The 24,424-nt window shown below is 54.1% G+C and overlaps 5 protein-coding genes across 17 annotated transcripts in view; 3 read left to right on the top strand and 2 right to left on the bottom strand.

Moving 5' to 3' along the window:
- The first annotated feature begins 356 nt into the window (after positions 1-356).
- HSPA5 (heat shock protein family A (Hsp70) member 5) lies at positions 357-4,621 on the top strand. 2 transcript variants are annotated; one of them, XM_087753364.1, is made up of 9 exons: positions 357-509; positions 634-767; positions 906-1,137; positions 1,451-1,588; positions 1,844-1,956; positions 2,038-2,428; positions 2,738-2,975; positions 3,172-3,339; positions 3,739-4,621. In XM_087753364.1, the coding sequence occupies exons 2-9, from the start codon at positions 652-654 to the stop codon at positions 4,296-4,298; spliced, it is 1,956 nt and encodes a 651-aa protein (XP_087609490.1). In that variant the 5' UTR covers positions 357-509; positions 634-651; the 3' UTR covers positions 4,299-4,621. The 2 variants fall into 2 exon arrangements, with proteins under 2 accessions (XP_087609490.1, XP_087609491.1); XM_087753365.1 differs by having other exon boundaries at positions 381-503.
- Positions 4,622-4,976: 355 nt separating this feature from the next.
- On the bottom strand, positions 4,977-7,993 carry RABEPK (Rab9 effector protein with kelch motifs). 2 transcript variants are annotated; one of them, XM_087753383.1, is made up of 7 exons: positions 7,867-7,988; positions 7,642-7,790; positions 7,402-7,554; positions 6,999-7,160; positions 6,277-6,426; positions 5,944-6,093; positions 4,977-5,706 (listed from the first exon to the last, which is right to left on the bottom strand). In XM_087753383.1, exons 1-7 carry the CDS (start codon positions 7,923-7,925, stop codon positions 5,435-5,437), a joined length of 1,095 nt encoding a protein of 364 aa, XP_087609509.1. In that variant the 5' UTR covers positions 7,926-7,988; the 3' UTR covers positions 4,977-5,434. The 2 variants fall into 2 exon arrangements, with proteins under 2 accessions (XP_087609509.1, XP_087609510.1); XM_087753384.1 differs by lacking the exon at positions 6,277-6,426 and having other exon boundaries at positions 7,867-7,993.
- A 5-nt stretch (positions 7,994-7,998) lies between these two features.
- Positions 7,999-12,360, top strand: PPP6C (protein phosphatase 6 catalytic subunit). Of its 3 annotated transcripts, XR_015703785.1 has the most exons (9): positions 7,999-8,149; positions 8,250-8,345; positions 8,449-8,514; positions 8,947-9,088; positions 10,219-10,298; positions 10,441-10,650; positions 11,375-11,467; positions 11,800-11,951; positions 12,230-12,360. XR_015703785.1 is itself a non-coding variant. In XM_087753386.1 (8 exons), the coding sequence occupies exons 1-8, from the start codon at positions 8,075-8,077 to the stop codon at positions 11,851-11,853; spliced, it is 816 nt and encodes a 271-aa protein (XP_087609512.1). In that variant the 5' UTR covers positions 7,999-8,074; the 3' UTR covers positions 11,854-12,228. The 3 variants fall into 3 exon arrangements, 2 of the variants coding, with proteins under 2 accessions (XP_087609512.1, XP_087609511.1); XM_087753386.1 differs by lacking the exon at positions 12,230-12,360 and having other exon boundaries at positions 11,800-12,228; XM_087753385.1 differs by lacking the exon at positions 12,230-12,360 and having other exon boundaries at positions 11,375-12,228.
- Positions 12,248-19,309, top strand: ARPC5L (actin related protein 2/3 complex subunit 5 like). Of its 5 annotated transcripts, none has more exons than XM_087753392.1 (4): positions 12,248-12,521; positions 12,880-12,951; positions 13,286-13,462; positions 19,188-19,309. In XM_087753392.1, exons 1-4 carry the CDS (start codon positions 12,378-12,380, stop codon positions 19,239-19,241), a joined length of 447 nt encoding a protein of 148 aa, XP_087609518.1. In that variant the 5' UTR covers positions 12,248-12,377; the 3' UTR covers positions 19,242-19,309. The 5 variants fall into 5 exon arrangements, with proteins under 5 accessions (XP_087609518.1, XP_087609514.1, XP_087609513.1 ...); XM_087753388.1 differs by lacking the exon at positions 19,188-19,309 and adding an exon at positions 15,845-16,500; XM_087753387.1 differs by lacking the exon at positions 19,188-19,309 and adding an exon at positions 14,304-15,838.
- Positions 18,364-24,424, bottom strand: part of GOLGA1 (golgin A1) — an 18,332-nt gene continuing 12,271 nt past the window's right edge. For 4 of the 5 annotated variants that reach the window (XM_087753358.1, XM_087753361.1, XM_087753360.1 and 1 more), the window contains 6 exons: positions 23,439-23,596; positions 22,796-22,957; positions 22,224-22,283; positions 21,223-21,393; positions 20,164-20,250; positions 18,364-19,678 (listed from right to left, as the gene is read on the bottom strand). In XM_087753358.1, the coding sequence (XP_087609484.1) occupies positions 19,598-19,678; positions 20,164-20,250; positions 21,223-21,393; positions 22,224-22,283; positions 22,796-22,957; positions 23,439-23,596 (719 nt within the window). In that variant the 3' untranslated portion in view covers positions 18,364-19,597. The other variant, XM_087753362.1, reaches the window with a different exon arrangement.

Here is a 24,424-nt window from a genome sequence, read left to right as displayed (position 1 = left end):
CCCTGCCTCACCGCACCTCCCTCACGGGGTCCCGGGGCGCTGCCAGGGCCGCCGCGGGCGCCCCGGGGCGGGAGGCGTCGCGGGGCCGCGGGCCGCCAGGGCCGACCCCCGCCATGGCGGGCTCCGTCCCGCGGGGCCGGTAACCATGGAAACTTCCAGAAGGTCCCGCCGGCCCCTGCCCCGGCCTCGCCATGGCGGCCGCCCCCAGCCAATGGGCGCGCTCCGCTTGGCTCACGCTTCGCTGCTGATAGGCCCGCGGCGCCGGCGGGGTGAGCCAATGGGACGGCGGGAGCGGGGCGCGCCAGGCGTGTCAGAGGGACCGCCTGGTTCTCGCCAATCCAGGAAGGCCAGCTTAGTAGCGGCCAACCAATGGAGAGGCTCCAGCGCGGGCTCGGCGGCCAATGGCGAGCCTCCACGAAGGAGTAACGGAGGGTATATAAGGGCGGGCGGCGCGGCCTGCGCCCTCAGCAGCAGTTGGGGGCGCGGCGGTGTCTGTGCTGACGGTGAGGGTAAGGGCGGGGGGGCCGCGGGGCTTGGGGCGGCCCGGCGGGGGGGCGGGCGGGCGGTGCCGCTGCCGGCGGCGGCCGCCGCGCACGTGGCGCCTCCATTTTGTGACCGGCGGGTTCTCGGCAGGGCGAGCGGTCGGTCGCCATGAGGCACCTCCTGTGGGCGCTGCTGCTGCTGGGCGCCGCGCGGGCGGAGGAGGAGGAGAAGAAGGAGGATGTGGGCACGGTGGTGGGCATCGACCTTGGCACCACCTACTCCTGGTACGTGGGGAGCGGGCCCGGGGCGCGGGAGGGAGGCCCCGGGGCTGGGGGGGGGGGGGCGGCTGGGCCTGCGGGGCCTGAGGGGGGGAAGCGGGGGTGCAGGCCCCGGCGCCGCCTGACGGCTCCGTTGCCCCGCAGCGTGGGCGTTTTTAAGAATGGCCGGGTGGAAATCATCGCCAACGACCAGGGCAACCGCATCACGCCGTCCTACGTGGCGTTCACGCCCGAGGGGGAGCGCTTGATCGGGGATGCTGCCAAGAACCAGCTGACGTCCAACCCCGAGAACACCGTGTTCGATGCCAAGCGGCTCATCGGCCGCACCTGGAACGACCCCTCCGTGCAGCAGGACATCAAGTACCTGCCGTTCAAGGTGGGCCCGAGCGCGGATGGCGGGAGGGGCTGGGTGTCCGGGCAGAGGAGCGGGCTGCGGATGCCCTTGCCTGCCTCTCAGCTGAGAAAGCCGAGGCTCCTGAGCCACGGCGCCCTTTTGAGCAGCGCTGGAGAGGGTTAGGGTGCAGTGATGTGGCCATGGTGTACAGACAACGGTTCCTTGTCTTAGCTAGCATTCAGATTGTGTCTGCTGTGGAGGCTTTGCTTAACCTTAAGAGAGAAAGAAACAGTCGGACAAGTGGGAATGCTTCTCTGAGCTGTTGGAATAGGACAGTATCCGTGGCTCTTTTCAGGTGGTGGAAAAGAAAGCCAAGCCCCATATTCAAGTCGATGTTGGAGGTGGACAGACAAAAACGTTTGCTCCTGAAGAAATTTCTGCTATGGTCCTGACAAAGATGAAGGAAACTGCGGAGGCTTACTTGGGGAAGAAAGTAAGTTCATGAGCACTACTAGTAAGAAGTTAAAGCAGCAGCTTAACAAAATGGGTGGGCTGGATCTGTGGACTGACCTTGCAGTCCTGAGCTCTGCTCAGAGCTGCTGGCCCCGTGGGCAGCCCAGGTGAATGGGCTCAGCTGCTGGTGGGTTTCTGCCTTGCTTTGAAGAACAATGGGGTACTGCATTGCTACGGTTATTTACCAGCTACGTGCTTGCTTCATTTCTGTAACAAAATTGTGTCCCTTACTCAGGTTACCCACGCTGTTGTTACTGTGCCAGCCTACTTCAATGATGCTCAGCGTCAGGCTACGAAAGATGCTGGTACTATTGCTGGGTTGAACGTGATGAGAATTATTAACGAGCCGTAAGTAGCCTGCCCTGTCCTGCCTGCTGGGGCGGTGGGGGTGGTAGTCCCAGTTTTCTGAATGGGCCGTTCCCTCTGCAGAACGGCCGCTGCCATTGCGTATGGATTGGACAAGAGAGAGGGGGAGAAGAACATCCTCGTGTTTGACTTGGGCGGTGGAACTTTCGATGTCTCCCTCCTCACAATTGACAACGGAGTCTTTGAGGTTGTGGCTACTAATGGCGACACTCACCTGGGTGGAGAAGATTTTGACCAGCGCGTTATGGAGCATTTCATCAAACTCTACAAGAAGAAAACTGGAAAAGATGTCAGGAAGGATAACAGGGCCGTGCAGAAGTTAAGACGGGAAGTGGAGAAAGCAAAGCGAGCCTTGTCATCTCAGCACCAGGCTAGAATTGAAATAGAATCCTTCTTTGAAGGAGAGGATTTCTCGGAGACGCTTACTCGAGCCAAGTTTGAGGAGCTGAACATGGTAAGTTTAAAAGGTAAAGTTCCGTCGCCTCAGCTCTAATTGGAGGCTTGCGAACGCGCAGCACCTCATGCTGTGACACTGCGCTTCGGGGTATAAATAACTCTGTGCTTGCACCGAGAAGCAGGCAGCTGCTCCTTGCTGGGGTGGCTGGGGCTGCGTGCGTGCTGATGGCAGCTGAGGGCCCATCAAGGCTGGCCACAAGCCAGCGGGTGTTCCTCCTCCACAGCGGCTGCCCTTTGCACCCTGGGGCTGCATCATTCGGAGGCTCGGCATGTGGGAATACAGCCTGGGCTTTCTTGGTCTTCCTAGGACCTGTTCCGCTCCACTATGAAGCCTGTTCAGAAAGTTCTGGAAGATTCTGACCTAAAGAAGTCTGACATTGATGAGATTGTTCTTGTTGGCGGCTCTACTCGCATCCCCAAAATACAGCAGCTAGTTAAAGAGTTCTTCAATGGGAAGGAGCCTTCTCGTGGCATCAATCCCGACGAGGCTGTGGCCTACGGCGCGGCTGTCCAGGCTGGCGTTCTCTCTGGGGACCAGGACACAGGTAATGACGCCTTCCCTGCCACTCCGGGTGTGGACTCGCAATCGTGGGTATTGGTTACTGGCAAATGTTGTAGCAGCTCTTTCCCAGTCCGTTAGAAGCTTTGTGCCTCTGAGACCTCGGGATGCAGTCTGCAGCGGTGAGATGCGGTGTTTCGTTCAGGCCGAGTGACGTCAGCCTCGCCCTTGCTCTGTTACAGGTGACTTGGTGTTGCTCGATGTCTGCCCTCTGACGCTTGGCATCGAGACTGTCGGCGGCGTGATGACTAAGCTGATCCCCAGAAACACTGTTGTTCCCACAAAGAAGTCTCAGATCTTCTCCACGGCTTCCGACAATCAGCCAACTGTGACAATCAAGGTCTACGAAGGTACGTGTCACCTGTGGTGGCCTGTGTTGACAGCTGGAATCTGGCTGTAGGACTGCGATAGTTGCTGCTGTCTTACTGCAGAGGCTGCAGATGTTTCTAGATGGTTATGGAGCTCTCCTTAGGGGGAAGAGCTTGGTGACAGCGGTGGCTTCCTGAAGCTGCTCTGATCAGGCTTCTTGACCTGCATCAAAAGCTGTTACTGGGATTCTTTTCAAACGCGTGTTTCTCCGTGGTTCCGTTCTGAAGAGCTCTCAGAGTAAGGGCTGGCGCCGGGGAGGCGTCTAGACAGATGTCAGGTTGAAATTCAAACCTTGCCTCTAACGGGATGTAGCTCGTGGTTTCGCAAACTACAAACCACAGCCAGGAAAGAAAGAAACGGTGTCTAATTGTGTCTTCTAGGTGAGCGTCCCCTCACCAAGGATAACCATCTGCTGGGGACTTTTGATCTCACTGGCATCCCGCCTGCCCCCCGTGGCGTCCCCCAGATCGAAGTTACCTTCGAAATAGATGTGAACGGGATCCTCCGGGTCACGGCTGAAGACAAGGGCACCGGCAACAAAAACAAGATCACCATTACCAACGATCAGAATCGGCTGACGCCAGAGGAGATCGAGAGGATGGTGAACGATGCCGAGAAGTTCGCTGAGGAAGACAAGAAGCTTAAGGAACGCATCGATGCCCGGAACGAGCTGGAAAGCTACGCCTATTCTCTGAAGAATCAGATTGGGGACAAGGAGAAGCTGGGCGGTAAGCTGTCCTCCGAAGACAAAGAAACAATAGAGAAAGCGGTGGAGGAAAAGATTGAGTGGCTGGAAAGCCACCAGGACGCAGACATTGAAGACTTCAAAGCAAAAAAGAAGGAGCTGGAGGAAGTCGTTCAGCCAATTGTCAGCAAGCTCTACGGCAGCGCAGGCCCTCCCCCAGGGGAAGAGGAAGCAGCGGAGAAGGACGAGTTGTAGATAGCGGCATCTCCCGATGTGGTGTGTGTATATATTGGACTCAGGAACACTTGTTTAAAATATTGAACTCTTAGTCTGGAATGTAACTCTGAATCTTCACCTGTGAGTGGAGCTGGAACCGCTAGCCCGACGTGGCTGTATCCTGCTTTTCGTTAGCAGTTGCTCGATGTCTGGGGAGGGAGGCGTCGCGGGGGGGTGTAAATGCGACAGTGGGGTTAGGAGTACCGGCAGTGAGGCGTTCTATTTAACAACTCGGTCATGTGAGCTTGGTGTAGAACTTTTCTACCTGAAGTGACCACAATAAATTTGTTATTTACACGGGGCTCTGGGCGCCTTCTGTGTCTCCATGGCCTGGTCACAGCAGCTCGCGTTAGGCCCGAGCCGTGGGAGGCTGGCGTGGGCGGCCCTGCCTCGGCGGAGCCTTGTGCCGCCTGAAGGCCGGCTGCGCCGCGGCTTCTCCGGCGGAAGAGGCGTGGAGGAAGCTGGAAAGGAGAAGGGTGAGGCCTGGAAGCTGCGGCAGCGCTGATGCAGCCTGGGCGCCTCTCTCTGCCTGGGGGCTGCTGCCAGCGCGAGGGAGAGGAGGCCACCAGCTCGGCTTCCTGCAGCATTGGAGTTCTCGTGAGACAACAGACCAGCTCTCTGAAGACTAAATGGTTTTAAAAAAACCAAAAAGCCTAATTGGAACTCGGGCTTTTTATTTCACCATGAGCTTGGGTAAGAAATCGAACCGGGCACAGAAGGAGCTTTTGTGGTGCCTGCTCTAGCACCTCCCTAAAAGCACCGAGCGCTTTTTATACGCTTTCCCTGGTGTGGGGGACACTTTTTTTTTTTCCTGGTTTTCTATCTTTCACTGTTTTGAAAATGAGTGAATGAACGCGATCGCCCCCCCAGGCCCTCTGTTTCCAGGTTTCCAGCAGTGTGGGAGCCTCCTCCCCTGGAAGCCGCCAGGCAGCGCAAGCCCTTCCAGGCTCTGGTGCGAGAGCGGCTGCGCAGCAGCGGGGGCCAGGCCTGTGTACGGCGGGAGCACCCGCACCGCAGTGGCGTCCCCTCTGAGCGCGAGGATTTGTTTATTGGAAAGAAAAACGAACAATCTGTCAGCAGTGCAAAAAGGGTGTGGAACAGGGGCGGCAGCTCCGCTATTGGATCAGGCTGACCAGGCAGTCCCTGCGGACCTCCCCCCGCATGTCCATCCCCCCAAACACTAACAGCAGGTGCACGACCGCGTCCTCGGCGCGCCCCTCCTCCTCTCGGCCCCCTTCCTCGGCCGTGCGCGACTCTTCCCCAGCTCTCTCGTCCCGCGGGGCGGCTCCAGTGCCGCTGGCCCGCCAGGGAACGACGCACATGGCGTGGTCCAGCCTCCCAGCGGGCAGAGGGGGGTCAAACTGCAGGAGCGTCCACTGCTGCTTCTCTGCAGTGCAAAGATAGACATTCACACCTTCAAATGTAGCTTCATGGGCTCAAAAAGCACGCTGGCGCGATGACATCATTAATGGGACTAGTTTTTCAACATGATGGAGCTTTTCAGCGTTCCGCCTTGTAGTGGTGTCACTCCGGCGCAAGGACACCGACTGCCGGGAGGCTGAGGGGGCAGTGCCTTTTCCAACAGGCTGGCGCGTGCCGTTACGCAGCCGAGAAGCGTCCCTACCTGTGTGGTACTTGTACGTGGTGTCCAGCGCCCCGCCTGGGCCCATGCCGCCAAAAATGTACACGTGGTCTTGAAACGCAGCGGAGGAGTGGGATGCCCGTCCTCCCGGGACGTCGCCGGTGGCTGGGATCTTAACCCACCTCATGTCAGCTGGTGGAGACAAAGAACACGTCCGTGGCTATGCGTTATACAAAACCCACGAGTTCTGTTGTTTAAAACCAATACGGTAATATTGGAAGCACTTAAGAAGTGATTTTTTAGAGAAAAGGTTCCCCAAAATCAAAACACACGACAGAACAGCTACTGCTCTGCAGCCCCTGTGTCCGCACTTACTGATGTCGATGCAGAACAGATCATTGTAAAAAATATCACCAGCTAAACCTCCGTGGATGAAGAGTTTGGTCCCGACTGCAACCACGACGTGTCCGTGCCGAGGAGAGGGGGGATCGCCACGAGTATCTGGCTGGGACCAGGTCAAGGTGGCTAAAAATGGGAGCAGACGCGCATTAGGGAGAAAACTCAGGGCGCTCTGCAAAGCGGCGACGCCAGCGCCCTGCCGAGGCTTCCTAAGGCCTCCAGCGGGGTCAGGAGAGTTAACGCTGTATCGTGCGGCGCAGGCGAGCCCTCCGACGGCGCGCCCTGGGCTGTTCGGGTCACCCAGGAGCAGGGCAGATTAATTCAAATGGGAAAGCAAACCCTTTCTGGTGCACACAGGGCCGTAAGAACGGAGGGGACAACGCCGGCAGAAGGGGAGCGGCGCAGGACGATGCCACCACGGAAAGGAATCGGCTGGTGGGCAAGCGTGGCAAACCGCTCCCATCTGCCGTGGCGCTCCTCGGCCCAGAGCTTCGCACTGCCGCTTTGGCCCCAATTCCCAGTGACTACATCAAGACAAGCGCGTGTCAACAGCGAGGACCGTCCCCCGTCCACTTACACTCGTGGCCGAAGCAGGGCCCCAACGTTTCCACGTCTGTGACTGAATCTGAAAAACCCCCACTCAACAGAGGAGAGACTCCACCGTCCGGCACCACGGCCCTGCGCGCCGCCAGAGGTACCTGTGTCAAAGACGTGGAGCCGCTGGTCTGTAACGGGTTCTGCTCCTTTGTCCCCCCCTCCGAAGACGTACAGACGGTCTCCTATGGCTGCTGAGGACGTGTGGAATGTGCGAGGTAGTGGCTGAACACCACTCACTTCAGGGCTCTCCCAGGTTCCTCTTTCTAATTAAGACATTTGAGTAACGAAGCAATCAACGCGGTAACGGAAAACACGCTCCGCTCCGCTCCCCTTCCCGTGAAGGAGCCTGGCAGCGGCTTTGCGGCTGGCCCGTCCCGCACGCCCGCGGCTCCCGGGGCTCTGTACCTCGGAGCGCAGAGACGGAGCGGGGGGAGCCTTTGGGCGGCCTCTGCGGGCGGGGGCCGGCCGTTCGGGGCCCGGTTCGCCGGGCCCTCGGGCACTCACCCAGGTCCAGCACCTGGACGCAGCTCCGGTTCCCCTCCGGGTGGGCGCCGCCGAAGACCCAGAGGCGCGGGGGGGCGGCGGCGGGCAGGAAGGTGGCGTGCTCGTAGCGCGGCCGCAGCCCGCTCCAGCCGGCCGGGGCCCAGCGGTGCGCGCCTGCGGGCAGCGGAGAGCGCGGTCGGCGGCGGCCCCGCGGCCCCGCGTCCCCCCCGGCCCCGGCCCCGGCCCCGGCCCGGCGCTCACCCAGCTCCACGAAGTGGGCGTCCGCGAAGGCGCCGGCGGGGTCGGCGCCGCCCAGGAGCAGGACGCGGCCGGGCCCCGCGCCCGGCAGGAAGAGGCAGCCGTGGCCCACGCGCCCGCGGGGCCGCTCCCCGCGCGGCGACAGCCGGTACCTGCGGGGAGGGAGGGGCAGCGCTCAGCCGCGCCGCGCCGGGCCGGGCCGGGCCGGGCCCCCCCCGCCCCGCTCACCACTTGGCCGGCTGCGGGCGGCGGCCCGGCTCCAGCAGCGGCAGCGCCCGCGGCCCCATGGCGGGCCGGGGGCAGGGCGGCCCCGAGCGGAAGCGGCTGCCGCCTTCCGGCCCGCGCCCGCCGGAAGTGCCCCGGGCTTCCGCTGGCGGCCCGCGGCGCTCCCCGGAAGTGCCGGGTCCCGCTTCCGGTCCCGAGCCGCCGTCCCAAGATGGCGCCGCTGGACCTGGACAAGTACGTGGAGATCGCGCGGCTCTGCAAGTACCTGCCCGAGAACGACCTCAAGGTGCGGCCGCGGCGGGCGGCGGCGGGGCCGGGGCCGGGGCCGGGCCCGGGCGGGCCGGGGCCGGGGCCGGGGCCGGTGCTGACCCGCTCTTCTCCCGCAGCGCCTCTGCGACTACGTGTGCGACCTGCTGCTGGAGGAGTCCAACGTCCAGCCCGTCTCCACGCCCGTCACCGTCTGCGGGGACATCCACGGGCAGGTAACGGCCGCCCCGCCGCGCCCCGGCCCTGCCCGGCGCAGCCCCCGCCCGGGCCCCGGTGCCGCCGGCGGGCGCGGCCCTCAGCCCCCGCTTCCCCCCGCAGTTCTATGACCTGTGCGAGCTGTTCCGGACCGGCGGGCAGGTCCCCGACACCAACTACATCTTCATGGTACGTCCGCGCCGCGCTCGGCCCGGCTCTCGCCAGGCGCTTGCCAAGGGAGCCGAAAGCTCAGCCCCCGACGCGCTGGCTGAGCCTCGGACCGGGCCCGTGGGCGCCGGGTTTGCTTCTGCTGCCCGGCCTCTGCGCGCGGGCGCCGTTCTGTTGAGCAAAGCGCGAGCGGCGCGGTGCCCGTCGCGCAGCAAGGGGCGTCCCGAGGGTCCGCCGGGTCGCGCGCAGGCAGCTCTGGCGCGAGGACGGCGTGCCGCTTCAAACCCGAAGCTCCCACTGAGCAGGGAACGCGTTCTCGCGGCTCCAAGCAGATCCGGCTTCCCTCCGGCCTTAGTCTCCTTTACGCTCTGCGAGAAATGTAGGACGGGTGTATTGCTTTGCGTTTTTCCGTTTGACTGTTTCTCCATTTACGAATATGTTTTTGACTTGCAGGGTGACTTTGTAGATAGAGGTTATTATAGTCTTGAGACTTTCACTTACCTTCTTGCACTCAAAGCTAAGTGGCCCGATCGTATCACACTGTTACGAGGCAATCATGAAAGCAGGCAGATAACACAAGTGTATGGATTTTATGGTAAGTCTTTATCCACACGATTTCTGAATGGGGGCTAACGCGTAATCACCGAGTAGGGCATTTTCCCTTGGGGAGCGCGTCCTGAGTGCAGCGCTGCCTGGGGCTGGATGGGAAGTGGGCTCAGTAGGACTTGAATGTCATCGTTTGTTAACGTGATCGTTGTGTTTGTGAGCGTGGTTTAGCCCAGCTCTCACCGCGCTTTTCCTCCAGCATCTGCGTTTTATGTTTGGTTTTTGGTGCCATGTTCAATGTTAGAGACAGAGGAAGAGCGTACATTCACACAGAATGCGCTCCGGTCTCTTGTGAGGAAAGGTCCTACACGAAGCCGTGATGTTACCGTCATTCCCCTTAAGTGTCAGCATAACTAAAAATGGGTATCGTACACGGAGTGTGCTGTGGAAGGCATTCGTTGTCAGCAGTGAGGATCTGGGAAAATGCCACTGGCAAGAAATAAGCAACAGAACAACTGTTTGAAAAACAGGGAATTAAATTGCTTGGAAACTCCTTTGTTGTTGTGTGAGGCTTTGATAAAACCTGAGGAAATCCTGGAAAATATCCAACACCCGCCACAAAGAATAATGTCTGTACCGTACCTTCTTTTGGATAACGTGTCAACGAGAGCAAGTACAAATGTTCTCAGGGCGCGTAAGAAACGCCTGCCCGCCGGGTTTATTGCCACGTTCACGTGGCTTTAAGCAAAGCCACCGTAGCTCCCATTTGTGGAAGAATATCTTCCACTGGCCCTGGCCGGTTCACGCTTTCTGCCTCAATTCTCCCGTGTAAAATCTGCTGGTTTGCGCCCTCGGCTGCTCCGGTTGGGTCAGCCCCCCGCCGGGCAGCCGCGGGAAGCAGCAAGAGCGTTGTCAGCCGCGCTGCACGAGAGCCCGCTTTCTCTGCGCCGCCCGGCGCGCTGCGCGGGAGGCGAAGCCCAGGAGGCGCCTCGGTCCCTTCCCACGGGCGGCCTGGCCTGCGGCAGGACCGAGCGCTTCCCACCGACCGCTTACCGGGGCTGCTGCTAGGGCTTTGATTATACCCCTGACTTCCGAGTTCTGCTCTAAGTGTTTGCCTCTGATCTTATTGCCTGGATTCCTTCTGATCCATTAAGAGGAAAAAACTTCTCTATTTAACAGACGAGTGCCAAACCAAATACGGAAATGCTAACGCTTGGAGATACTGTACCAAAGTCTTCGACATGCTCACAATAGCAGCTGTAAGTGTAAACCCCACGTTACAAAAATATTGTCTTGTCTAAATGCGACTGCTAGAATTGGTGACGGGCCAGGGTCACGCTGGCAGCGTTCTGGCCTGGACTAAACCTCGAGTGTTCGCACACGTGTCTTTGTTTTCTCCAGTTAATAGATGAGCAGATTCTCTGTGTGCACGGTGGCCTCTCTCCAGACATCAAGACGCTCGATCAAATTCGAACCATTGAACGTAATCAAGAAATTCCTCACAAAGGCGCCTTCTGTGACCTCGTGTGGTCTGATCCGGAAGATGTCGACACGTGGGCGATCAGTCCGCGAGGAGCGGGCTGGCTCTTCGGTGCCAAGGTGACGAATGAGGTAACGATGCTCTTGCGTGCAACATAAGTAGTTGCAGGCACGCGATAAATTGAAGTGTTCAGCTACAAGTTTGGTATTTACCCTGGCGATGAATGGATCGGGGCACTGTGAGGTGGCGAACTTCCCTTGCGAGACCACTGTGAGTCAGTTGGGGTGGGGGAGGTTTGCTCAAGCCAACGGGAAGAAGTGAGCTGTTTGAACTTAAAGGCATAAATGCAGCTGCCAGATGTGATGATGCTGACGTTGCTTTTAAGACGTATAAGGCAGTGAGAGTAAGCAGTATCACCAGGGTTCGTGTAGAATGCTTTTCTAAGGATTTAGGGGAAAAAAACCCCACCTTTTTCTTAACAATTCTTGACTCAACTCTTGTTGCTTTGGAAGACGGTGAGCAGAGTTCTCGGGGCTGACCCGCGCTGACCTTGCCGGGCTCCCGACCTGGCCGCGTCAGGGGTGCCGCGCTTGTGCCGCGCGTTGTCCCCGCGGCCTTTCCGCAGCACATTCGGGAAGGATCGAGCCTTGCGGGCGGCAGAGACCTGGGCATCGCGGCCGTCGCCTGTATTTCATGGCTGTTTTTCACTGCCCGAAACCCGAATAGTTTTTTTCAGTGCACTGGGTGACAAAGCTTCTCTTTAACCCCTTCACGGCGTGCGCGCGCCAGAGCTGCTGTGCGGGCGGCGGCGTGCAGCTGCTGGGAGAGAACTGACCTTCCTTCTTCCCTTTACAGTTTGTCCACATCAACAACTTGAAACTCATCTGCAGAGCGCACCAGCTAGTTCACGAAGGCTACAAATTCATGTTTGATGAGAAATTGGTAACGGTATGGTCTGCTCCAAACTACTGCTACCGCTGTGGAAATATCGCGTCAATCATGGTCTTTAAAGATGTAAATACCAGAGAACCAAAGTTATTCCGGGCAGTTCCAGATTCAGAACGTGTAATTCCTCCTAGAACAACCACGCCGTATTTCCTCTGAGACCCTTCCCCGCCTGCTGTCTCCCTCCTCCCTTGTACTGTCCCTTTACAATATACTTTTTATCGAGCACTTTGCTGCTGAAATGCTGCCTCTTGCCTTTTTTATTTTTAAATTATCTAAATTTATTGTGTATTATGGTGTCTGTAGCAAGTTTCTTTTTATTTTCCCTACCCTAGATTAATTTCAGATTATTTGTAATATGTCCTGGAAATCGATACTGCTGCATGTAGCCCTCGCCTGCTCCTGGGGTTAGGGGACGCGTTTTCCTTTCCGCCGTCGCGCCACCGGGAAGCAGCTCGGTCCCGGCGCGTTATTCAGGGGGTTTTTGGTAAGTTTTAAGAAATTTCAGCAGCAAAGTTCCTGCCTCGTGTGCACGATGGGACCGTGACCGCCTCGTGTTGTGTGCAGGCCCGGGCCCCGAACGCGGCCCTTCTCCCCCTCCCCCCCCCCCCGTAGCTCGTTTGCCGTGGGCGGGAACACGGCGCTCCCAGGGCCGTTCCCCCGCCGCGCCTGTGCTCCCCTTCCGTGGGGTTCCCGCCAGGAACACACAGACCTGCTGCAGCGGCGGCATTTGTACATTAAAATCATTGTTCTGATTTTTTCCAGATACCGTGTCTTTTTAATAAAGCCGCACCGGGCCTCGGCCCCGCCGCGCGGGGGAAGCGCGGGGGAGGGCCCTTCCGGCGGGGCGGGGGTTCCGGTTCCGGTTCCGGCGGGGCGGGGGTTCCGGTTCCGGCGGGCGCGGGCGGGCGGCATGGCGCGCAGCACGCTCTCCTCCCGCTTCCGCCGCCTCGACATCGACCAGTACGACGAGAACCGGTTCGTGGAGGAGCCCGAGGAGGCGGCGGCGGCGGCCGAGCCCGACGCCGGCCCCGAGGTGGAGGCGCTGCTGAGGCGATATCCTTTGGGGCGGGGGGCGGGGGGGGGGGGGCGGGCCCCGCCGCCGCCGCCGCCTCCCGCCTCGCTGGGGCACGGCCCGGCACGGCCCGGCCGGCGGCGGCGGGCCCGGCCCTGGCGCCTCCCCGCGCGCAGCCCCGCGGCGCCGGCCCTCGCCCGAGGCCGAGCGCTCGTAGCCGGGCCCCGGGCGGCGCGGGCAGGAGGGGCGGCCCGCGAAGCGCCTCGCTCCGCTCTCCCGCGCCGGGCTGGTGCGCGGCCCCGGAGCTGCGGTGCTGGTGCCAACGCGTAGTCCGCCGCCCGTGACGGTGCTCGGCGTCGTTACGCGGAGCCGTTTGAGTCCTTGACTCCTGCGCCGCACAGGGGAGGCGCTGCGAGCTTTCCACACCGCCATGAGGAGCTCCCCCGTTAACACGAAGAACCAGGCGATGAAGGTAACGGGGCTGGGGCGCGGGCAGGGCTGCGGGCTCGGCAGCGGGCCGCCGGGGAGCCGAAGCGGCGCGGCGTTGCCCCAGAGCTCCCGTCAGCCCCGGCGCTGTTAGCGAGCGACGCAGCGATACGCCGTGTTGTCCGCATCGGCCGTCCCCTCGCGTTCACCCCTTCCTTCTGCTCGCTCCTGAAGCGAACGGCGGTCACCTGCGTGGCGACAGAGAGAAGGCAGCCTGCAGCGCAGCCACCGGACCGCAGCGCGCTGCCTCCGACACAAGCCTTGGGATCGTTTCCAGCTTTGCTGGTTCTCACGTTGTCCTCCCTTCCTTGTCTTCGCAGGAGCAGGCCCAGGGCACCATGCTTAAAGTCCTCACGTCTTTTAAAAGCAGTGAAATAGAGCAAGCAGTGAATTCCTTAGACAGAAATGGCATTGACTTGCTAATGAAGTACATTTATAAAGGATTTGAAAAGCCAACAGAAAATAGCAGCGCAATATTACTTCAGTGGCACGAAAAGGTACGTCTTTGGTGCTCTCTCGGCTCAGTCGCGCTCCGCGGGTTCCTTGTCAGCACTTCCGCGAGAGCCCCCGCAACGATGGCGGGGGCTCCTCCCCGCAGCTGGCGTTTCCCTGTAGCTCTGGTCTCTTTGAGCGTGGGCTCGTTACGCCTTTGCCCGTCTGTCAGAGCTTGCCCTCAGCCAGGGGAGAGGCGAGACTTGCGGCAGGGCAGCGGCCACTGGAGGAAGCGTTTAACGAGTGCCATGGCCCCGCTGAGGAGAAGGAGCTGGGGGGAGCTGGGGGCGGTGGCACGCTGCGGCTGGCAGCGCTCCTCTGTAGCCGCGGTCGGGCTGAGGGGCTGCTCGGGCTGGCGGAGGGCCGGCGGTTTCCATCAACTGCGCGCTGGTAGCAGCATACCTGTCACAGCCGAGGAACGGCCTTTAGCAAACCTGTTTGGTTTGCACAGGAGAGGCTTTGGGGAGCTCCAGCAAGATTCCTGTGGGATGGGAAGGATTCCAGTGGGATGCAGAGCGGCGCTCTCGTGTTTCTGTGAAATGACCGTTGTGGAGGGCAGGGTGCGCTCATCACCTGGCCGTTGAACGTCTGTGCTCTGGGACGGGGCCACTGCCCCTGTGCAAGGAATCCGGGCGAGATCTTCCCCAGCTGCAGGGCTTTCAGCCGCAGCTCTGGCTGTCAGGGCCCCTCCCAGGAAAAACGATCCCTCGGAACGGCACCGCTCCCTGTGCCCCCCACCGGGGCTGCTGCTACCGCCGGGGTCGTTTTCACAAAGTACGCGTTTTCCCCGCGATACGCAAGGGCAGAACTTGTGTAGCCTGACGCCAGCTGTCACGGGCTTTGCAGAACCCTGACGGGGAGGAGGAGGGAGTTCCTCAGGACAGCAAAGAACATGTTTCTGCTGGAACTTTTTCTGTTGTTGTTTCCACTGGAGACTGTTTTCAGGTAACCATGGGTGGGCGCTCCCAGCGTGCAGCCTTGCACAACACCGCCCTGACTGGAAAGGTGACGGTGCTCAGAGCATGCAGGCACACGTAGGGCATCTCGTCCTCTTTGTTTTGGAAGGAACGAGGCAGGTCTGAAGTGGGCCGGGCAGGGCTGAAAGCCGTGCTGGTGTTTGGCTTTTTGCACTACCAGTAAGACGTGTGGCTTGCTCAGAGAGGCGTCGGCTGCTCAGCAGCAGTTCCTGTCTGTGCTCTGGAAAAGGCCCGGCTGTCGGCCGGGTGCGTCGGGTTTGGTAACTCGGGAACATTTCCATGCGTGCCGCGCGTGCAGGGCCTGCTCCGAGCGGACGCTCTGCATTCCTCTCTGTCCTCAGGACAGATCACCCTGTTGATCGCTGCTCTCATTTCATACATTGCAACACCCGCTGGGCTGTACTTGAATTACGTCTGCAAAGTAAAGAGGCCTCATTTGAAGCAGTCAGCTTTGACATTTCTTTTTTCCTAATCGCATCCACCTTCTTCTCGACTCTAGAAGGAGATGTTATGTACATTGAGGGATGCAAATGGAACTCAAAGGAGCCCCTCTCCGTTCCCATTCAGGGATGTGGGAGGTGAGGCATTCTGCATCGTCAGTGACGTGTGACATCGGTATCCTTCTCCAGATCCAAAAGATGGTTTCTTAGATTTTGGAGAATGTAATTTTCTCTTCAGATTCAGTGGTGTGTGGGCTACTGAATTATTGTATTTGGTTTTGTCTGCCCTTCAGCCCCTTGGCTCTTAGGTCACAGAGTACATTTATAGAATATTACTATATATGTACTGCACTGATGTGAGTCAAAGATCGCTCCCCGCTGTATTTACAGAGGGGAAGTGAGGCACGAACTTCCCAAGAGTGGAACAAGCGAGGATCTGAGTTCAGGTCTGAGCTCCCCCGTTGGCCTTTTAACCGGCGGCCGAAACCATCGGGAGCACGTGCTGCGAAGGGGAGTCAGCGTGCGGGCGCAGAACGCGCCACCGCGGGAGGGCAAAGGCGGCAGCAGGCAGCAGGCACAGGCAGGGACACGAAGAGGCGGAACGGCCCGAGCGCCGCGTTTCCCTGCTGGTGGCAGCAGCCCGCATAAGAGCCGCGCTGCGGTCTGGGGCTGCGCGAGCGCTTTGCGCCGAGAGCCACCGCTGCCCGGCCTCGCGGGCTGATGGGAGCAATGTGGCTTCATCATGGAAACTGCCACGGCGTGATACAGTTTAGTACCTAAATGAAACGACTTACGATGTCTTTAAGGTCTGCATGCGCTGGAGAAAACAAACAGATTTTCCCCAGTTAACTGTTTAAAGATTTGAGAGCAAAAAAAGGGGCGGAATGAGGCGGAACAGCCCAAAGTCAGTTTTTGGAGAAGAGCCATATACTCTTCTGTTATTAAGCACGTAATTTTTTCTTCTTTTAAGATGCGTCTTGCGTGTGACGTAGCGGCTGGCTTGCGCGAGGCAGCGACGCTGTGTAACGCCTCTCTCCTTCTCCCGTCCCCACAGGCACTAGCGGTAGGTGGACTAGGTTCCATAGTAAGAGTTCTTACAGCAAGAAAGACTGTTTAAAAGACTATTAACTCGAACCAAGACGACGATCGGTTTTGGACTCAGAAGAAGGAATCAGCCGAAATGACACTGGTCCATCTTTATTAGAGATTGCAATCTACTGAAATACTACGGAAACCTCCTCTTGGAATGCTTTTAACCTTAAAGGTGGGGGAAGAGTAAAGGTATTCCTGCATATTCCGACTATCGAGTACAGGAGCCAAGACACTCTCCTGATCCCTTCTTTACGAGGCAGAGAGAAGGCACGCTCCTGCCTCCCGTTACTGTAAGCGAACAGGTATTTTCAGATGCTGCTGTAGCGGAGTGTGGTGATAAGAGATCCTGTGCGTACTGCTTACTTAAGAGGTAGCTACGTCCTCGGCAGGTGCAAGAGCCTGACAGCTTATGGGCGGGAGAAGCGTTTATTAGAACGGCAGTTTTGTGCGCGTGGTCGAAGGACGAATTGGGACTTTGGGGTTGGTTTCATTGTAAAGTGCCTGCTGCATCAATAAAGTTCTTGGATCACATGAGTTAAGTAATTGATTTTTCGCTAAATCGTAAGTCTGAAGCTTATTCAAAAGCAGGCCAGCAACACAGCAGGTCTAAGCCAAGTGTCCACCTTGGCAGGAACGCTCTTAACTCCAGCTATTTGCAGACTTTGTCCTCAAATCCAACTTTGCTGGCTGTAGGAGTGAGACCAAGCTCAGCTGTTCAATCAAGGCTTCTAAGATGCAGTGAATGTAATACATAATCACCCGTGGTTTGATTTTTATATTCTTGTCCATCCTAGAAGGTCAAGAAAATACTACTTTATGTATTATTGCGTCCTCACCTTCTGAGGGACTTGAGTACAGGAAAATGCTCTGCCTCCTTTGAGTCGGTACGCACACGTTTTATCCTTGATTTGTCCAGACAGAAGGACGCAGCTACTCGAGCCATCGCTGCCTCCAACGTCAGCTGCAGCACCCTTGGCAAGAGCGCTGGGGCCGCACAGCGTCCCTCTGGGGCTCGCTGGCAGTGTGCCGCGCGTCTGGCGGGGTGCCTGCCAGGGGGAGCGGGCTGCAAGCAAAACAGCTGCTCAGGGAGGCCCTGCTCCGTCCAGTCTTTGTTTCTATCAGCTGCCAGAAGCGCAGCAGCAGCTGTCCCTGGTGAGAGACGATTTTAGGAGGCAGAAGCCTCATTCCTGGCCTACCTCCCTCTGAGACACAGGGGCCCTAATGACATGGCTGGCACAGCCATTCTTACCCTGCGCAGGTGGGCTTTGTTTCATGCTTTAAAAGTAATTCTCTCAGTTTTAAATAGCTATAGCATCCCAGTGGAGATAACTGAACTATGAAGAGAAAGAAATCAAGATTAGGGTTTTGATCCAAAATGTATTGCACCACAAATTTCATAGTGTTTCATAATACAATCCATATTTACAGCATGGAAGGAAAGAAAGCCAATGGCCATAGAAAGGATTATGTATACCACTGTTTTTATACAAAGGAAAGTGCATTAGCTTTTAAATATATGTATACACGCCATTCTTGCTCTGATATCTAAAGAAAATTCAACACTTAAGAACTAGTTCTTATGGTAAGTTGATCCTGTATGAGCTTTGGGATCTTAAACGGAAGTTGTGTTAGTGAATACATAATCCAAGGTTTTACGTTCTCACTTTGTTCTAGGCTGCCTGTACTGCTTTTCTCGCTGTTCAGCAGTAACCTTTCAAGCCGGGATCAATATAACCCGGTTAGTCTCTGCAGGCGTCGGCGTGACAGAGGGATCCTGTCCCCTGGCCTCGGGTCCCACAGGAACAGGCCAGGGCAGAGGGACATCGTACAGAAAAAGACCTTAGAGAAGAAAATCATCCCAGAACCAACGGGGTTATCCTGCCCGTGCTTTGTTTCAGTACAGGAGCAATTGATTAAACCCACTTTTTGATTGTCTGTTTTCACAGCAGAGCAGAGTTGTACTCTTCCCATAAGCTTCCCTATGCTATTGTTAAGTGCCATGGATGAGGTTCCTGAAGACTGCGTTTGGACAAGCTTTAGTGCAGTAAAAAAATCCTGTTGGTTTTCTTAACTTTAAATAAATAGAGCCTAGCTGTAAGCTGAGGAGCGTCACTCGTGCCAAGGTACTAGCTGCTGCGAGCACCCGTGTCTGGGGTACGGCCGATTAACAAAACCGGGGAGGCCAGCCAGGGCACGGATTTGCAGCACCGTTACCGCGCCGGTACCTGACCGCGCGTGGGAGGATACTCGCGTCTCTACCACAGCACGAGCGTGCGTGGAAGCAGGGAGCAGCTCACGTGCTGCAACTCCAGCGCTAACACCAAGGTCGTTCGGACCCCTGTTAGCAAAGCAAAGTTAAAAACCTGAACGGTGACTGTATCTCCACTAGAGGACAGGTTGAGTTTTCTTGAATATATTTAATAAAAGTACTGTTAGTAACACAAACCCCATCGTAAGGGAGGGAAAGCAAGCTGCTGGAACCAAGATTTATTCATTAAGCGTTGAATTTTGCCCTCAAAACCAAAAACCTCACGAGCAGCGTTTCTTCTACCGTGTAGTTAGGACACAGTTAACAGCCCACTACATGTTCATAACGGTTTTTAAGCATCAGTATTTGAAGTACAGAAAGCCACAACCAAAGAGGCGGATACTGGTTATGAAGATTTGTTGCTAGCAGACTTGGAAGAAAAAAAAATAAAAATCGAAGTGTTTAGTACTAATATTCTTCACCCTTTGTCACTAGATTATTTTTTTTTTTTTTTTTAAATAAAAGGTATTCTCAGTGTGCATTTACAATACCTGGAATTCAGCTTTAAAAATTTAAAATGGTTTACTACCCCTTCTTCCCAATGCTAACAACCTATGGTACAGGCTAACAGATTAGTTTTAAAGGCGACTGAGTATTAGGTACTATAATTAAGACCATTTTAAATATTATTTTTCTTTAAGAAAAGTAAAATCAGACAACTCTAAAGTTGTGCTCTCAAATTAAATAATCATCATCAACATGCAGCCTTCAGGACTGCAGGCCAGGATATACGCACCTTAAATTACACAGTGATATGAAAAAATGCGAACTATTCGTTATGTCAGTATAACAAGGCAAGGCAGATTTCTTTTTTGGTTAAAGCTCCCGCTCCTGTTCTTTGAAAGGCTTTTCAAACTGTCAAAACCTCAATACAGTACTGCCAACATTTTTTTTCATTGCTTGCTTTCCGCAGCGAGGCAAGGAAGCTTTACTGTGCCTAGAGTTACTCAACTCGGGCCCTCTCTAAGGGACGCTGGAATCGCCACCGTGACAGACGCACGTGTTCGAAGCTTGAACTGCCAGCACCGGGATCAGTGAGGTTAACATTACCCTTTGGTGCCAAGAACGCACGACCGATGAGCACAAGGAGCTGGCTTCCATTAAGAGACCATCGGGACAACGGTCCCCGCATCCGACCCAGAGAGGTGTTTCCGTCTGTAGTGAAAATATCTCCTTGCACAGTATTAGTTTTGTAAACAGTGTCAAAAGTTCTTGTACAAAATACTGCAATGACAGTGATTAAGACACACCTGAATTAGTGTGTTCAGCGTTCTTTTCACAGAAAAAAGTGGCTAGATGCTGACTGCCCATTTTCAGGTTCCCTTAAGGCCACAGCGTCCTTGGGCTCGAGATAGACGGCCGGATGCTGCCTCTAGGAGATGGCTTGGACCCAAACCACGACATCTAGGACAGGGAAGCACAGTACACATTATGCTAGGAAGGAACTGAGGCAGCACTCATTTATGAGCATTCGCTAATAACCGCATAGCCAGGGACATGCGGGAGATCTCATTTTATGCAATGGAAAGAAGAGATCTAGGTGTCTAAGCCCAATGTCAAAATGACAAACCAAGAATTCGGCTTCCTGCTTTTAAACGCTAGACTGTACTCCAGCAAGGAGCTTCTAGCTTCCCTCCACAGACGGAGTCCGCTGGGCAAAACTGTGCTGTTACTCCTTCTCTGAAGCACGGGAAAGTATTTCCCTCACTGAAATGGACAATGTCCAACGTGTATGTATGTGATTAGCTAACATTTTAATAATAAATTACATTTATTATTGTAGCTAAATTTTGGAAAAGATACTTTTCATGGTCTCCCAGCATCTAAGAATTTTCATTCCATCTGCTGGGAGTCCCGTTAGAGACTAACGAGTGGAACAGAACCCTTACCTTATACTCCAAAGTTTCTTTAAGCATGTTTTCTTCCTCTTGTGAAAAATTCAGTAACACAGACACAGCTTTAATTAGGTGGAATGCCTGAAAGAAACCACAGTATTTTGTTGCTTATGATGCTCTCGGGCTCTACATTCTGGACTACGGTGCAGCAGAGTTTTCTGCAGGTTTGGTCACAGACTCCAGTCACAGCTGCGAAGAGCGGACCAGCAGCCTTCTGCTATCCCCAGTTCCAATAGCCTAGGAGGGCCTGTATCTTATTTCTTCTGTTTTGCGTTTCCTGGCTTTCTGTTCTTTAGCACTGGTTTGCATGTTTTGGGGAAAGAAGACAAATGGGAGCCTAGTTAGCTAGAACAGAGAAGCCTGGCTCCTGCGGCATCCTGGTTTTTTTAAACTTTGAAAAGTCGATGAAACCAGCAGGCAGGCAGGAAAGAATCATGCCGTTTTAAATATACGCTGAAGTATATTAACTCCATAGTGCTAGTATTCTAAATGGGACACACAACGCAGAGTTTGTGAGAGAGCCAAGCACTCAGGATGCCGTGGAGTCACACGATTATTTCTTGATCTTACCCGCTGACTTGAAAGTAAGCAAAGTATATTGTTGGCATGACTTTTTTACCTTTAACTTTTTTGACACCATGTGGAGAATGTGAAGGAGCTCCAAATGCACAAGGAATTACCTCTTACAGATCAACAGCAAGTGGTTTATGTCTTTTTCTTGGGGTTTTTTTGCCATCTTTCTTAAACGTACAACCACTCTAATTACATACTCCAAATGCTTTTTAGAGTAGTGCAGAGGGAATGTCTTGTAGCTTCAGATCTTTAACTTCCAGACATAACTACCTCTTAAAAATTCACGTTTCCCTTTCATTTACTTCATAATAATCTGTAATTCCAAACATATCACTGTTAGCTATCTTGCTTCATTGTGCTGAATCAGTCAACAGCTTTTTAACTGTACAAGTATGGCACTGGCACAGAAGAGTCCTTAGCAGGCAACAGGTGGCAGTTTCTCGAGAAAGACAGAAAGAGAAGGTAAGCGTACGTCTTTACCTCAGATTCCCGGCAGGACATGAATTTTAGTACAACATGTTTAAGGTATTCGAAGTTTATCTCCCTTGAGTCATTTAAGTCAGAGTTGTTTGTGACAGTCACAGAAGCATTAGGCACTTCAGAATTTGCTTTGTCACGTACTTCAGGTACCTCACTGTCAGGCCTTATTTTCTGAAAACAAAAAAAGAGAAGTACGTTGTAGACTGTCAGCTTGACACTGGGAGAGGATCCCGGTCCAAGACATCTAACACAGAGGGCTTGTATCCACAAGGCGGGTACAACCTGGGCATCAACAGGACAAGCTTCTCCTCTCTCATGAGATCACAGCGGAGAAGTGTCTTCCCCCCTCCCTAAACTCTAGGACAGCAGCTAGTTACCATTAGCATTATGTGTACAATACCCAAACCAGCAAGAAACCGGCTCCATGGCAGAAACTATCACCAGATAATTTTATCACTAACCTGCTCTGTGCCTTTCAAATGCGGGCTTTCTCCAGAACAATTTTCAAGCTCAGAACAAAAATAACACCATCAGAATATTTTAAAACCTCTGTTTTTTTTTTAAATAGAAGAGTTTTTTTCTTGGAGAGGAAAACTAGTCTAAGAGGGATTAAAGGGGAGCTTACCCTGGGGCAGATATCACTGCCATGGTAAAACTTAGGTGAACGGCAGCTAAGCAGCAATAAAACCTCACTTGTTCACTCTACAGATATGTATTAAATGCCCAAGATTACCCAACACAGGTTTTCTGTAGCTAAAATTCTCCGTTGCAAGGGCTGAGCGGTGATGGCTACCTGTCACACCATCCATTCAATAAATGATCCAGAATAACGTTACTTCCTTAATTTAAGGGTTCACCGATCTGCTTGCAAACACAAGGCAACTGCAGACATCCCTAGTACAAAAATGATGCTCTATCTAGCAGTCAAGCTTTCGGAATCAGCAGTGCAAGTAACTGTTGGTAAGTGCCAGCTGAAGAGACTGAGAAAACATAACCCTTACCAACTCTTTCTGCAGGGTCTTCTTGAGCTCTGTCATTCTTTGCTGTAGCTGCTTTATCATCTGTAAGCAAAGGATAGTGTTAACACAGTATTCATTGTCAGGACACATTGTGACCCACAGATATCTGGAAAAACCCGTGACAAACAAGTGTAATGAATGAAACAATCATTAAACAATGCTGACAGCTCTGAAGAAGGAACCCGAGTGTCTTGCCTTTCTAGCTGCACACACTAGCAGGCATGTGACAGGATACTTGGGCTTTCATGTGACAGCACAGGGGAAGCAAACTGAATTCACATAAAAGGGCTCTGCAGGAAAGCTGAAAACGGTATCATTTGGTGCATCTTTCCTCTAAAACAGGTAGGGATTCCTACAATTCTGGCTGCAGTTTTCATCCACTGTTGCTAGATTCTTGTACAATCCAGAAGAAAAAAAATTTACTCAAAGAATACTGGATTCAAACTGGATCTGCCATTTTGGTAAGCCTGTCCTTCTAAGGCTGCAGCATGGGCAGCACCAATTATTAGGCTTCCTAATTACAAGGGGAAAGACTAACAGCTGTTTCAGTTCACCTTGTTTTTCTCAGCAATTTGCTGTTCCAGCTCTCTGTTATCCTTCTGAAGTTGAATCATGTCTGCAGCTGCTATCTCTCCATTCTGTTCCACCACACCGTTTCCTGGAGAATGTAAATATTTGTTGTTCAAGGCTCTCGTCGATTCCTCTAGCTCTGAAACCTATAAAAATGAAAAGAGTGAATTACAGAGATGTCAGGACACTTGCAGCCCATGAACACTCCACAGGGAGAAAGCTAGACTTCCTTTGGTGGTGGTTTTTGTGGGGTGGTGGTTGCTTTTTTTAAACCAGAAAGCCTTAGTGGCAATCTAGTTGGCTACATCTCTCACTGGCCTGCTTACGGCTTTTGGGTCTCTGTCTCATTGGTTTCATAATGGTTCTCTCAAGATATTTTATGAGCCACATAAAATAAGGGGTTGTCTTTCAGAAACCAGTCACAGATCTGACAGGAAACAGCTTTCTTTAGGAAGACAGGGAACAACACATAATGGTGTCTACACTGCTGGTGTTCCAGGTCATGAGCAAGCTGCCAGCGTGAACAGCTCCAAGCACGTCTCACCCAGCACGGCAGAGCTGGGGCTCCTGCACACCCGCTGATTTTCCTGAGAAGTCTGAACAGATAAGAGTTGCAACTGCACTCACGTTTTTCTCATGTTCTCTGGCCAACAGGTACTCCTGTATCTGCAACTTCAGTTCATCAATCTCTTTTCTTGCCATTTCTTCTTTCTCCACTGCTCGGCTATTGCTTGCTTCTACGTCAGACTGCAACTGATGTATTTGCAGCAAGACAGCTTCGTGATCTGAGAAAGGAGAGACCTGCTTAGTATCAGTCTACTGAATCAAATGGGAGTTTCTAATTATTTTTCTTAAACAAAGCAAGTTACGGTGACAGTGAACCCTGACCTTTTTGCCTTGCTCTTTTGTAAAGACAGAAAGATGATGGAATTTAAGCCACCCAAGCTCACATGCATGTTTTTGAAAAGGAGCAGCCTAACTGTCAAAGTCAGTGATTTTAACACTTAACGACATAATTATCAATTATACCTGCTCTAAAAGACCCCTATCAGAAGCCTGCGTGACTTGTGCTGGGGCTGCACAGGAACACTTGGGCCTGAGCTGGGAGCACAAATGGCTAGCTGGCACAAAGGGCTACCGACACGCGGGCAGCCAACGGAATGGTGCAACAAGAGGCTACACTTCTGTTCTCTTTCTAAATAATGGCACGACGCAAGAGAAACACGGTGGGGTTAGGAACTGAATGAAGATGACTGCACTTCATTTTTTGGTGTGACTGTGGAATATCAGTTTGCAGCTGCTCTTTAAGAATGTAAATGATCTTTCAAGCAAGTGCAGTTTTTAAAGTGGTGCAATGAAGTAACAGTTTTTGATCTGTACCATTTATTTCATGTTTTGCGCAAAACAATCATTTACAAAAAGTACAACAAGATTTGTTATTTTATGGTGTATGAACACAAGACTGCAATTAAAAAAAGCGGTTTTGTTTTTAAGGACGCAGTAGAGAGACTGTCCAATTGTTACTGAAGGATATAAGATTTTGAAAATTCTAATAGATTAAATATGGAAGAGAAATCTAGACTGATTACAATCTATCAGGCAAGCCCAGAACT

The sequence above is a fragment of the Nipponia nippon genome, unplaced genomic scaffold (genome assembly GCF_047370975.1).
Source record: "Nipponia nippon isolate SJK-2023a ecotype South Korea unplaced genomic scaffold, ASM4737097v1 scaffold_16, whole genome shotgun sequence".
NCBI classification, from domain to species: domain Eukaryota; kingdom Metazoa; phylum Chordata; class Aves; order Pelecaniformes; family Threskiornithidae; genus Nipponia; species Nipponia nippon.
This window is presented reverse-complemented; position numbering and strand designations above follow the sequence as displayed.